Raw genomic sequence first — 13,148 nt, 5'->3', positions numbered from 1 at the left:
TAACTTATTACTTTTTGATTTAAAATGTGCATCCTACTCGATATAATGATAACTCCAAGGATGATAAAATGCCAGTCATTAAAAGTGCATGTAACTATCATAATTTTTAGGAGGAAATATTCTTCCGAGTTGTGAGTATGGACACCTGGAGAAATATTTTGAGTCCTGCTGATAGGAAGCACCTGGAGGTAAGGCTGCGATACATCTCTGCAATAACATGTGATGTTATCCTTCATTGACACATTTTTTAAACTGTACTTGGTATAAGTGCAGTACAAAATAACAACATAGGAAGAAGGTACAAATATTCCAGGTTACTACTGAGTGGTGCATAATTTTCCTTTGTTTTCGATGTGTTGAGAACCTAACATACAAATAATCTGCAAATAACTGCTTACTAGCAGATATAATGGTGTGTGAACAAGAGGCAATTGAGTTCATTAGACAGTGTGTTTGAGCAAATGTTTTTTGTGTTAAGTAATCCTTTTGCGTCAGATTTATAATTGTGTGTGTTTTGCATACAGTAAAAACGGGCATAAAAGAACAAGTGGATTAAAAACGCTCAGGCTGAAATTTGGTCAAAAAAGTAAGAACAGATTCGGCCTGAAAGATGAAAATTTTTCTTATAATATATTGAAAACATTGGCTGCCAGTTAGATTAGAATAACCTACTAGGGTACAGTACTAAGTACAGTACTAAATGGATCAATATATGTGCTATCCATTAAGTAATTAAAATGTTGTGCTTGCACATTGATTTCATCTGTTGGTCGTCTATGCAGTATTTAATTTTTAGAAAAATTTTAAGAACACCTTAAGAACATTTTCAGTCTGATTTTGGAGAGAATACCCGATATATAAAAACAAAATCAGCCTGAACCCTCCAAACATGTGTTCTTTTACACAGGTTTTTACTGTATAATATGTTACTTTTTTCTTTCTATCCCTTGGTCAGAAAGTGGTTAATTCTTGGTGAATTAAATATTGTAATTAATTTTTTATTTGAAAAAAAAAAAGAAACACTTTTCATGTAAATTTCTAGTCCCTGGGCCCTTGGGTCATTCGTCTGTTCAATTTTTGTTTAAAATCAAAAATTGAAAATTGATGTCAATTTTTGATTTTCATTATTTTTTAACACAAAAAATAAGAAAGTGCTAAATTGGAAATATTTGACTTTTTTTCCATTTGACAGAAGATCGAAACAGAACCTATATTTAATTTACTTTAATCCTGTCAACAACGAAGAGAAAAATGAAACTGAGCGGCAATTTTGTTTTTCCTACAGTAAAAATCAGTGTTACAGTCTTTGGCATCGCTTAGTTTTTCTGTGTTCGACAAAAGTCTAAAAATTGAAATTGGTCCATGCGCTCAGGTCTATCCGCCCTCCCTCCAGGTCCGCTTCCTGAGACTGGTAAGAAGTCAGAGGTTTGTGCTCTCTTCGACTGTCACTTTACGGTCTTTCAAGTCATTTGGGGATGTCTTGTGTCTTTTCGTCTCTCAGTTCTGTCTATTATGGCCAGCAGTGAGACTTTCAATGTAAAGAAGGAAAAAAATCAAGACTTCTCGAACTTTCCAGGTGCCATATTGTAAAATATGGATTGGAAATGATTGGATTTGATTGGATTTGTAACACATGGATTTGCCAAACACGCGATAGAGAACAAAATTCAGGGTGAATTAAAAATCTGCAATATCCCTGAAATAAAAGTCGTTGAGCTGAGCTAAATCCCCGCGAAAAGCCAATTTTACATGGGAGGATTGGATTGGATTTCTGTTACAAATTTAAAGGGATAGTTTTACATCATAGCTTGCATGTGTAAGCTATGACATAGCCCACTCAATTTCATTGTTTACAAACCAATTAGATGTGAGTATATAACTCGTACGTCCAGTACAGAATAAAACGTTTGGGCCAAATAATAAATTTGAGGTACAATACGGAATTCAACATTTTCTGGTTTAATCCATTGACACCTTCTGTGACATTTGTGCATCACTCATTCTACTAGCATTTGTGTTGCCGTATAGCTACACCAAGGCTAACATTCTGCTAACAGACCTTGAGCATGACTGAAATACATGTAGTTGATACGAAAAACAAAATTGTACTTTGTGCACTTTATGTACTTTAGTCGGAACACAGTACAGAAGGAATTCTAATGAGAGATATCACCTAGAGCTGTTGTCATGTTTTTGCGACTGACCGCAAAATTTTCAAAGGCCAATTTCTCACTATAGCTGATCTCCACGTTACTTATTGTTTTATAAACAATGGAGTTTAATGATTATGGTTGTAGCTTACTCATGAGGTGGGCTGTTAAACCCTCCCTCTTTAATCACAGAAAATAAAGCAATTTTTTTATTGTCTCTCATCTACATTAACTTTAACTTTTTAATGCTTGGGACTTCCTGCTTCCTTTCCGTATGTTTGCTTGATGCACAAGGTTTCCTTTTGTTTTAAGTGTAGGGCTTTGTCTACATACGTACAGTTCATGTGATAACCAGGAAAATCTTTGTATTCCTGAATACAAACTTACAACAATTGGCGTAACCTCTGTAGTCTTCTAGCTATGCTTAACATTAACTTTGAACACAACGTCAGCAAAATAGAACCTTTCCTTTTTGAACACGGTTCAAAATATAAAATGATAGATAGATAGATAGATAGATAGATAGATAGATAGATAGATAGATAAACTTTATTTAAACATGATAATAATTAAAGCTAAAAGCTTGTGGGGTTGTGTATTTAAATTTAACTTTGCTAAAAATTTAAGATTACGATTAAAATGTTTAGATTACAATTCCCAGATTTACAATCTCACCATTTCTTAGACTGTCTGCTGAGCACAATTGTACATATACTTGTACAGGTAATAAATCATCATGTATTATGCTAAATAAACTTTCAACTGGCCCGAAAAGCATCTCACATCAAAGTCAAGCGTTTTGCGTCCTAATTTAACATCCTCCTAAAGGAGAAGGTCATATATTAACTGGTATCAAGAGAAAGGACATTTCAATCTCTTTTTGGAGAGAAACTAACCAGCCAAACATCATAGTCAAGACATGAGTACTCCAAAACAAAGGCATAAGGCAACAGATAAAATCTCAGGAACCTGGAGATATTTCTGTGGCCTTCAACTTTGTTCAGAATCCCAGCTTCCTTCTCAAAGTGTCGCTTTGATTCTGTGGATTCAATCAGTTCTCGACTTCTTGAAAACACCATTGAATTGCACAGTCTGCGCATCAGTTGATTTGAAATCTTCCAAATGAACAGACCCAAACGTCCTGCTTCCAATCTTGTCTTTAATGTGTACCAACTTCCTTTTACAAGTCCAATTCCTCATCCAATCCAATCCATGTTTTAAAATATGGCATGCAAAAAGCTTGAGGAAGTCTCCATATGGTCACATCACCCGCTCTAATATGAAGTCTAAGATTTTTACCTTCTTGGCTAACATCCAAAGTCTTGCTGCTCATGGTAATGGACAGAACTGAGCGACAAAAAGAGATAAGACACAATTTCGCAAGGGTATTTAAACTTTAATGTCGCGGACATTACAACCAATGTCACGCATGTTATTTTGTGTAAATCATTGCCAAGTATGGAAGATAAATCAGCTTTTCTGTATTGTTCTCAATCACAAGGCAAATATTTTATGTTATTATGAATGAACCTGGTTAGCACTTCATGTAAAACCCCTGAAATATCGTAGCACAGTTTGGGGGACACAACATGCTTTTTACATCAAGTATAACCTGCATTTGAGCCTGCTCTTGGCATTCTGAGCCTGGAAACTCATTTTGCCAGAGAATAGAAAAAAATGGCAGTTTTGTTCAATTCAAGGTTTCTTTACTGAGTTAACAACCATTTGTCGCTTGTTAAATAAATACACAAGAAAACCACACAAAACATTTGGCAGTAAATGGGACTAAGGTTGTCGGGTGTTCCCTGGGATAAATAGGGTGGAAGCAATACACCCTGCATTGTGAAGGTAAAGGGGGGTGGCAGCAGCACACCCCCCAAGTATTGGATGAGCCAATAAGTGTGGCGGATTCTACACCTGGTGATAGCATGTAAACTAACAGGGATGAGCCAACGAGTATGGGGCATGCCACACTTGGCTAGTGACTCAGGCTAAGGTGGGGTCAGGGTCCTACCTAGCCTGCTGCGTGCAAAGCTAAGGAGCAGGTGTGCACCCAAATTACCTCCTAAATACAGTCCAATCTCTAGTTGTGACTACCTCTCAGCAATGACCAGTTTTCCAAAATACCAAAAACTTCTAAGTCAAATCACTATATTTGAAACCTCTTGCAAGCGACCGCGACCACCTTTAGAGCTTAAAGTTTGACCTTTTCTATTGTTTTTAAGCTCTCGTAAGTGACCACTTGACAGATAATAGAGCGGAAATTGGATAATAAGGTGTTGTATCATGATCGCATTCCTGAATAGTACAATGTGAAGTACCGGATTTTTTCTCAAAATTGCCTTTTTACATGAATAAAACATTTAAAACAAGGGGTAAGTCTGCAGTTACCTTACGCTAATGAGGCAAAATTTTGACCCAGTATGGTCTAAGCTCTCCCAAGTGACCACCTCCCGTAAGCGACCACCTAGGTTTGACATTTTGGGTGGTTGCTTGCAGGAGATTCAATTGTGCCGCCTGCTTAAGAGTGCACTTAGGTAAATGTAGAGGTGTAAAGTTCTTGCTGCGGGTTCCATATGCCCTTTGCAGTGGTGGTAGTGGTAGCCAAGAGCCTGGGTACTTTCTAAAGGATGCAAGGAGGGATTCTGATGCAAAGTGTAAAGCAGTTGCTGGACCACCTCCCAAGTATCCGAATAAACCAAGGAGGAAAACTGGCTTCAGTCACTGTTTTAGCTGCCCCAATAGAGTGGAGCTTCATTGGTGGCTGAATATAGGGGCCAATTAAATGCTTGTGAATTGCTTGAACTGCTCAGACAGAGCTGCTGGATGGGGTTATCAAAAGTGAACAACCCTGGCAACATGGGTCAGTCTTGGAAGCCTTTAACTGTAAATATAAGGAGCCACTTTTCAAACATTTTTTTCTACTTCTGTTATTGTTCCTCACTTTATCAATGGACCATTTGAAATTCCAGAGTAACTATACCCAGCCCATTTTATGAAGCTTGATTGGGCGTAGAAATTTTCGTAGAGCTCTACGACTCTATGGTAGTATTTTGAATGTTTAAGCTCTGTTTCTCTAGGATATCGGTACACCGTAGAGGTGTAGTGGCGCATAGTTATTGTAGGTAAATAGCAAAAGCTTTATTAATGTGTCAATGTATTTACTTCTCACAACTAATTGGGGACACAACAAAAAGCAAATGATATATCGCTTAGGAAATGTTGAGTGTTATTATGGATTGCAGTGTTTTAATAATTGTTTTCAATTTACAATTCTGTATTGAGTTTACCCTGACTACGCTTTACGCTATATGTTCTTCCATCTATGCTCTCCACTCTATGTATTTACGAGTTTATCAGTTTAAGAATTTTTGACTACTCTTTACACTAGTTTAGAGGCTTAAAAAACTAGTAGAGTGATAAAAAATATTGGGTTACGAGTGCGCGTTTCTTGATCATCTGCGATGCTGTAACTTTTGTAATTGTAATTTATTGGCCTTCTTTATTATCTCTTATCAGAAGTGTATCACCTAGAACCAGGTGGTATGCTTCTGCTCTTATATATTGAAGTGTTATTAAAGTGTTGTTACGGTTTACAGTATTTTAATAATCATCTTTTTAATGTACAATTCTGTATTGAGTATACCTTCTATGCTCTATGCTCTGCACTATATGTTCTACCATCTACATTCTACTCTTTTTGTTTTAATTTTTTATTTTTTTAAATTTTTTAATGAAGACTAGTGAGCAGCACAAGGGAAGACTTCTTGTAGTTGTAAGCTTTTTCGTTTATTTCCGACACATTTTGTCTCTATCTGAGACTTCTTCGGGGAATATTACTACTAACATTGAACAGCATATATAGCACATAAGCGTGCCCGAGTTTAACTTCCCATGGAAGTGAATAACTGCTGAAACATGCTGTAAACAGACGTTACAAGAAACGCCTTAATGCATATGTTATTGCATGTTGTTATATTTTGGGGGCCATACCATTAGCGCTAATCATATGGCCCCCCAAAAACATGCTCTTTACATAGATGTGCTAAAGTAGTAGTAGATTTACAACTGACAATACAGTCCAAGTCTGGTAAATGTCTCTGGATAACCAGCTTGATATTAGTGGTTCTGAGTTAAACCATTTATTCGAACTTGAAATGAACAGCAATCTCTACAACGAATTACGACCCTAAAAAATATTAAACAACATCTCCACGTGGTTGCAAAACATCGACTAAGCATTCAAAGTCGTGTGACCTAAGTATTTGCACTTTTTGAGTACACTATAACAAAATGTCCTTCACATCAGTTAGCATGACTACAGTTAAATGTAGATTTAAAGACTACTATTCTACTTGCGTGATTTACGTTTTAGCGAAAGCCATTTAGTTCTGTTACTGTATTTAACCTCCCTGAATGAATGAAGTAAAAAGCCACAAAGCCGGAGGCGCTCCCAGAATTTCTCGAATGTTGCTAAAGGCTTTAAAAGTGGAGCTATTTCTAGTATAGCACATAAGCTCATGTCTAATAAAGGCCCCCTTGTTGCTTGTGGGATGAAACAACTTAAAGGGAATGTACAGATACTTATTAAATGGCTTTTGATAGGTAGAAAACTGCAGATTGCTAAAATTAGCATCTTTGTAAAGAAATAAATCAAGAAACAAAATACCACTTTCGTCAATAACATAGTATGTATGTTTGATACGATCATTTTTACACTCTAGTAGGATTTCTTTGGGACCCTTCCAAACAAAAAAATGTCTTTTCTAATGTTTTAATTTTAATTTTTTTTTGTTTTTTAACTTTTTTTTTTATATTTTAGGGGCCATATGGTTAGCGCTAATTGTATAGCCCCCAAAATATAACAATATGCAATAACATGTGCATTGAGGCATTTCTTATAACGTCCGTTTACAGCATGTTTCAGCAGTTATTCACTTCCATAGGAGGTTAAAATTAGGCACGCTTAAATCATTCCCTGAAGAAGTCTCATACAGAGATGAAACACGTCGGAAATAAACGAAAAAGCTCACAACTACAAGAAGTCTTTCTTTGTGCTGCTCACTAGTCTTCGTTAAAAAATTAAAAAATTAAAAAAAAATATTAAAAAATTCCAATAACCTTCCAAGCAGATGGGCTCAGAGGGTAGATCATAGAGCGTAGAGTGTAGATCGAAGAGAGTAACTGGTAGAACATAGAGAGTAGAGCATAGATGGGCTTAGAGGGTAGATGGTAGATTGGTGAGTGTAGTACGTAGATTGAAGAGAGTAGCTGGCAGAACGTAGAGCATAGAGCATAGATTGAAGAGAGTAGCTGGTGGAACGTAGAGAGTAGAATGTAGGTGGTAGAATGTAGAGGGTAGGGCGTAGAGGGTTAACTCAATTCAGAATTGTACTTTAAAAAGATTATTAATAAACTGTAAACCATAATAACACTAAACATTACCCGTGTGCTTTAATATTTGCTACAATAACTGTAAGCCTCTACGCCCGTACATAGAAGCATAGAGCGTAGGGCGTAGATGGTAGAGGGTAAACTCAATACAGAATTTTAAATTAAAACGATTAAAACACTGTAAACCGTAATAACACTTGAATAACACTTTAATATATATGAGATATATGCGAGGAATATGCTACAAATTTAAATCAAATGTTATGAAATGGCCAGGTAACCATAGTAACAATACGCAACTATGGTAAAAGCTATGAAGTAGGAGGTAATGTATCTTTCCAACACGTAGGAGGAGACTGGTGACAAAAGTGTAGAGTCGTAGAGCTCTACAAAAATTTCTACGCCAAATTGAGCTTCATAAAACAGGCGCCAGTTGAGAGTAACTGAGCTGTGGAAAAAAACACTTGGAAGTAATAGGAAACGTAAAAGGGTTTAAGAACAGCTAGAAATGAGTGTGACTACAGGTATGTTCATCAGAATGGCAGAGCCTCTTCTATTGTTGAAATTTCAGAATAGTTTACAACCCTTTGAAAGCTGCTGTGTTTGTCAAAATGTTTGTTAGGTGAAACTAGAACAAATATAGGAGGAGATTAGTCTTGTGGTGTAATGGTTTGGCTTTTAAGAACCATTTCAACTTCCAGAAGTGTAACGTCCGTGATGTAACGTCCAGAACAATGTTTTGCTGCCATCATTTGGAAAATTCTGTAGTTTACCAGAGATTTCTTTTTACCAAAGTGTTTCTGCTGGATATCTAGCTGTGTGACAAGAATGTTTTTAAAATCTTTCATGCAGTTATTTTAGGAAAGAAAAAAGATTGTTAAAATGTCAGGGACGTTACGTAATGTCTGTGATGAAACTTATTTTTGTTGTACAGTGTCTACTTTTTGATAAAGTTCAGGGTGAAGTTTATATCATTACGCGGATGCGAAGCAATCCGCGTTAGAAATTGGGTTGCTTTGTGTTTTTTGTTTTGTTTTTTTTCTTCATGGTAGTAGCAAATTGTAATGCAAGTTGTTATTGGCAACAGGTAATTACCCCTGTACATTGTAGCCAATGGTAGCTCCTGTTATTTTTATCTGAATTCAAGGTTGATTTTGTTGCAACTTGGAAGGCTTCATGCAGTAAACTTTGAGACTGTTTCATGAGATACACAGACCCTCAATTTTTCGCGAAATGTGAGCAAATTATATGCGTGACAAGTTGTGAGTTTGATGAACGAGCAGCAAAGCCAAAATTTGTTGCTCAAAGTAGACCCACTCTCTACTATTCGCAGCAACAAAGTTGATTGCACAAGGTGAAAAACTCAAAACATCAGCCACGTTGAGAGTTTTTGTATCCAACATATCGTTGCCGCCTTTAAGCGGCAATATATGAGACAGGTTTTTGTTTCTCGTATTTTGCCGCCTTTAGAACATAGCACAACACATTCACTTTTTTTTTGTAGTGCATGTTAGGTGGCAGGACTGCATGTGTTCAAAGAAAATTTGAAGGTGTATATTTAATAAAGAACCATTGGAATAACTGCTCTTGTTTAGTTATTATAAACTTGGATTTCGTTGTTTTGAACTTAATTTATTTTCCCATTGCTTCGATTTGAAATATTTAAACCTGAACAAGCATTTCAAACGCTTGAGGAAGGACTCATTGTCTACCCAGCAACTTACTTGATCTGACCAAATGTCGCAAATGTATGTTGTTTATGCTTCCAGATCAGACAGTAAGTGTCTTAAGTAACTAGCATTTATTTTTAAGAATGAGCAAAGCTATACATAGCAAGCTGAATGAAAACTGTATGGCTGGTAGATAACATGGAGTAACATTCGCGATAAACTGTTCAGAATAATAGAAAACAGATGATATATTGATTCGAGAGCATCCATCTGTTGTAATTCGATTCAGGTGACATGTACGCAAATTGCGTTCAGAAAATTACTACGTAGAAAGAACGTGTTTGTTTGCTTGAGGTCATTTTGTATATTTCTGAACGAAAAAGTGTTTCTTTTCCAGTATAAGTGCTGTATTACAATGAGATTTTCAAGATGTTCATCCCAAGAATTTGTTGGCTTTACGGCTTGGTCACAACTCTCTGAATATGTTTACATTACCTATTAATGTGTTAAGGGAAATCTTGAATTTTGTTCATTATGTGACTCCTATCAAGCCAAGATCACACAGGTCATCAGAAGCTTTTTTATCTGTGAGAAATTCCCTTCACTCTTGTATTTACTTGTCTTTTTTCCCGATATTTTAAGATTGTGTGACCAGAAGTTTGTTTTTCACTTCTGAGCATGTGCAGGGTGTCGCAGAAGAATCGTCGGAAATGTCATCGTAGCATAAAGGAAAATGGAACTGTCACAAAAGCCAAATCTTTGTTTGTGGGGGACTTGGAAATTTCCCCCAAAAAATCTTCACACAGAAAAAATGCCCAGACTTTTTGCCACAAAAATTCAATGGCCTGAGGTCCATGACTGATAAGCCCACCTTCTAAGAGGGGGAGGGGGGGATAACAACAACCAAGGTTTTCTCTTTCCTTTAGAAAAAAACCATTCACCATTTTCACTTAGTTTCTTTATCGGGCCTCACTCTTTGCACAGAAACCAACGATGATCACTGCAAAAACCATCCGCGTTAAGGCCTCTAGGCCTCTTGTTCGTGTATTAACTCCAGTGAGGGACTTTTTCTGATACAAGTGTTTGAAGTCCCATATATTCTCTAAGTTTGATACAGCAAGTTAAAAAATTTACTTCTTGCCTGTTGTTTGCTGTAAAAAAATATATCCTAACTTTGGGACCCCCCACCTGAATACATGGTTGTCACGAGGGAGCTGAAATTTATTTTTCTGTGTACTTTAACTTGTCCACAGTGTAGAACAGGGTATAATTTCATGTGCAACCTCTTTGAATATCTGGATCCTGACACCACTCATGTGGAATTGCCCAAAAACTCAACATCATCTCCCATAGTCGCCTGATAGATTCAGTCATGATTTTGTTTATGTAACCAAGTGGAATTGAGTTCTGAAGTTTGTAGGTTGATTGGATAAATTTTGACTGTTCACAGGAAAACGTACTTTAACGCTTATCCATTAAATGGCTAAAAACTAATAGATAACTTATGGGTAGTTAATGGCCTTCAAAGCGTTCTAACGCTTTTTGCTAACATTCCAACAGCTAGCAAGTTTTGCCTAATGGCTCGTTACAACGTTCTAATGCTTTGCCCTAACGGTCTAACGGCTTAGTAATCCTGCCTAACAGCTTATGAAAACGATCGGCAACCATTTAACAGTTGAGAAAGAAAGCTAATGAATAACGGGGAAAGTACCTTAATGCTTGCATCTGATCTGCTCGAGCATTAGCAATTGGCACCATGCATACTGTATAGCCAAGGAGCAGTTTTGTAAATCGCTACAGAAAAAGGTCAATATCCCCACGAAAATTTAATGCCTATTACATTCATAGCCGAGAAACCGAAACACTACTCAAAACAAGCACTAAATCCATTGAGACATGGGCCCTTGGTGCCGAATAAAGTCCGATGTTAGTAAGATGCTAGCAAGCGAAAAAGCCGAATCATGACTAATAAGTTTTGTATCAGCATAAATTCCATAATCACTTCGTAGAACAGTTGCAATGCGATGGTTCATGCTGGACGTGACAGTTTAATAGCATTTGTCGTGACCTGACATGAGAAAGCTTGCTTTATTGATAAAGTGTTGTTTCTGATAGTCAAAGTCAACAGCGTGTCACAACAGTTGTTAAAACATTCCCCCGGAATTGAAAAGTTTTGAAACCAGTCACTTGAATTACACTGTAAACAACTTTATGCAAATTTCATACTCAATGTGGACGACCCCAAAGTTCACTACAAGCGTTTTGTCATCTTTGGCGGAAGTCCTTAGTCGTGCATCCCAGTGTATCAAAATAGTCATAAAAACATCCCGCTGCAATTGCTTTTTGGAATGAACTACACAGTAAACATTCCGCCAGAATTAAAAAGTTTTGAGCCTACAGTAGTCTCTTGAATTACTGTAAACAAGTTAATGCAAATTTCATACTGAATGTGGATGATTCCAAAGTTCTACAAGCGTTTTGTCATTTTTGGTGGAAGTCCTTAGTTGTACATCCCAGCGTAACAAAATAGTCATAAAAAAATCCCGCCGCAATTTGGCTATCGCTTTTTGCAATGAATTACACTGTAAACAACTTATTCCCTCTTCAACTACATCACTCACTTAGTCTCCGTAATGCGAACGAGACTATCCCTGGTGCTCATTCATCCACTCGCTTGCTTTAACATTAATACCCCATAATCATAAAAATTACAATTTCCTCGATTGTGATTGGTTTAAAAAAACTCCTATTTTCTACTAATTCACTTGCCAAGTTGTTATGGGACAGTTTGTTATTGGACAGTTTGTTATCGGACAGTTTGTTATCGGACAGTTTGTTATCGGACAGTTCAATAAGCCAATCACATTCAAAGTTGTAGTTTAAATCAACCAATCACGTTCAAAGTTGTAGTTACGTGCGTGCATGCGCTTTTGTGTTTTTGCCGCCTAATTGCCCGTAGGCCTTTGTAGGTATTTTAATGCAAATTTTCCCTTTTTTTCATGACTTGGCTATTCTCCTTTTGTCAGAAATTGTAATTTTTATGATTAATTGGTAATAAGACTTTGTGTCGTCCAATTCGGTCTGTAATCATACTCGTGATAAACAAATCGGACTCCCGCTGCCCAGTCATCCGATTTTGTTATCACGCTTATGATAACTGACTGAATTGGACTCCACTCAGTCCTATTACCATTACTTGTCATGCAGTTGCACTGTAGTTTATGAAGCCGACTTCAGGCCTAGACATAGCTCACCTTTTGCAATGCATGGATTTCTTTACTTATAACCTTTGCCGGGCCATTGTAACAGATAGCAAACAGTTACATTATCGTTTAACAGATGCTAATTAACAGCGCAGCCATGGGCCGAGCGCGGTTCATGGTTTACCCGTGGTTTTTTTTTTCGCAGTTTTGTCTGCGACCAGACCCAAGCTTCCACTTGGCCAAATTTTTAGTCATGCCACCTGTGATGTTTACTCGCCAAAAGCTGTTGAAACATTAATAAATCTTATCTCCGATACTGACTTTCGCGGGAAAAAATTAAAAACCCAGCAGAAATTTAGCTTGGAACATATACATATTTATATTCCTTTGAATCGTCGATGAAATGACCTTTTCCGGATATTTTTTCCTTCGGGGTCAACAAAAACCTCCGATTACAAAATCACGCCGAACCTACACGTTGCAAAAAAATCTCTTCAAAACCCTGACTTCGAAGCGATATAACACTTCAGCGTTAATAGCTAGCACACATCGGCAGGTGGTAAATCTATTCGTTAACAATCCAGCCTTATCGTGTTAAAATTTCAGCGAAATCGAACAAAACCAGAATTAGAATTTTTTTGTGACCTCACTCCCCAGACTTGACCTAACAAAGGAAGCAATGGTCGCCCATAGCAACCGAAAAACACGAACATAACAAAGCCAAACTTTTC

General features: G+C 37.0%; 1 protein-coding gene across 2 annotated transcripts in view; it reads left to right on the top strand.

Moving 5' to 3' along the window:
• The window catches only part of LOC145492288 (nuclear factor related to kappa-B-binding protein-like), a 182,985-nt gene that overhangs the window by 16,109 nt on the left and 153,728 nt on the right, over positions 1 to 13,148 (top strand). For both annotated transcript variants that reach the window (XM_081471698.1, XM_081471697.1), the window contains exon 2: positions 111 to 188. In XM_081471698.1, coding sequence (XP_081327824.1) covers positions 111 to 188 — 78 coding nt within the window. The remainder of the gene's footprint in view (positions 1 to 110; positions 189 to 13,148) is intronic.

Source organism: Orbicella franksi, chromosome 7 (assembly GCF_964199315.1).
Source record: "Orbicella franksi chromosome 7, jaOrbFran1.1, whole genome shotgun sequence".
Lineage (NCBI taxonomy): Eukaryota > Metazoa > Cnidaria > Anthozoa > Scleractinia > Merulinidae > Orbicella > Orbicella franksi.
The sequence above is the reverse complement of the archived record's forward strand: the minus strand, read 5'-3'. Positions and strand labels throughout refer to the sequence as shown.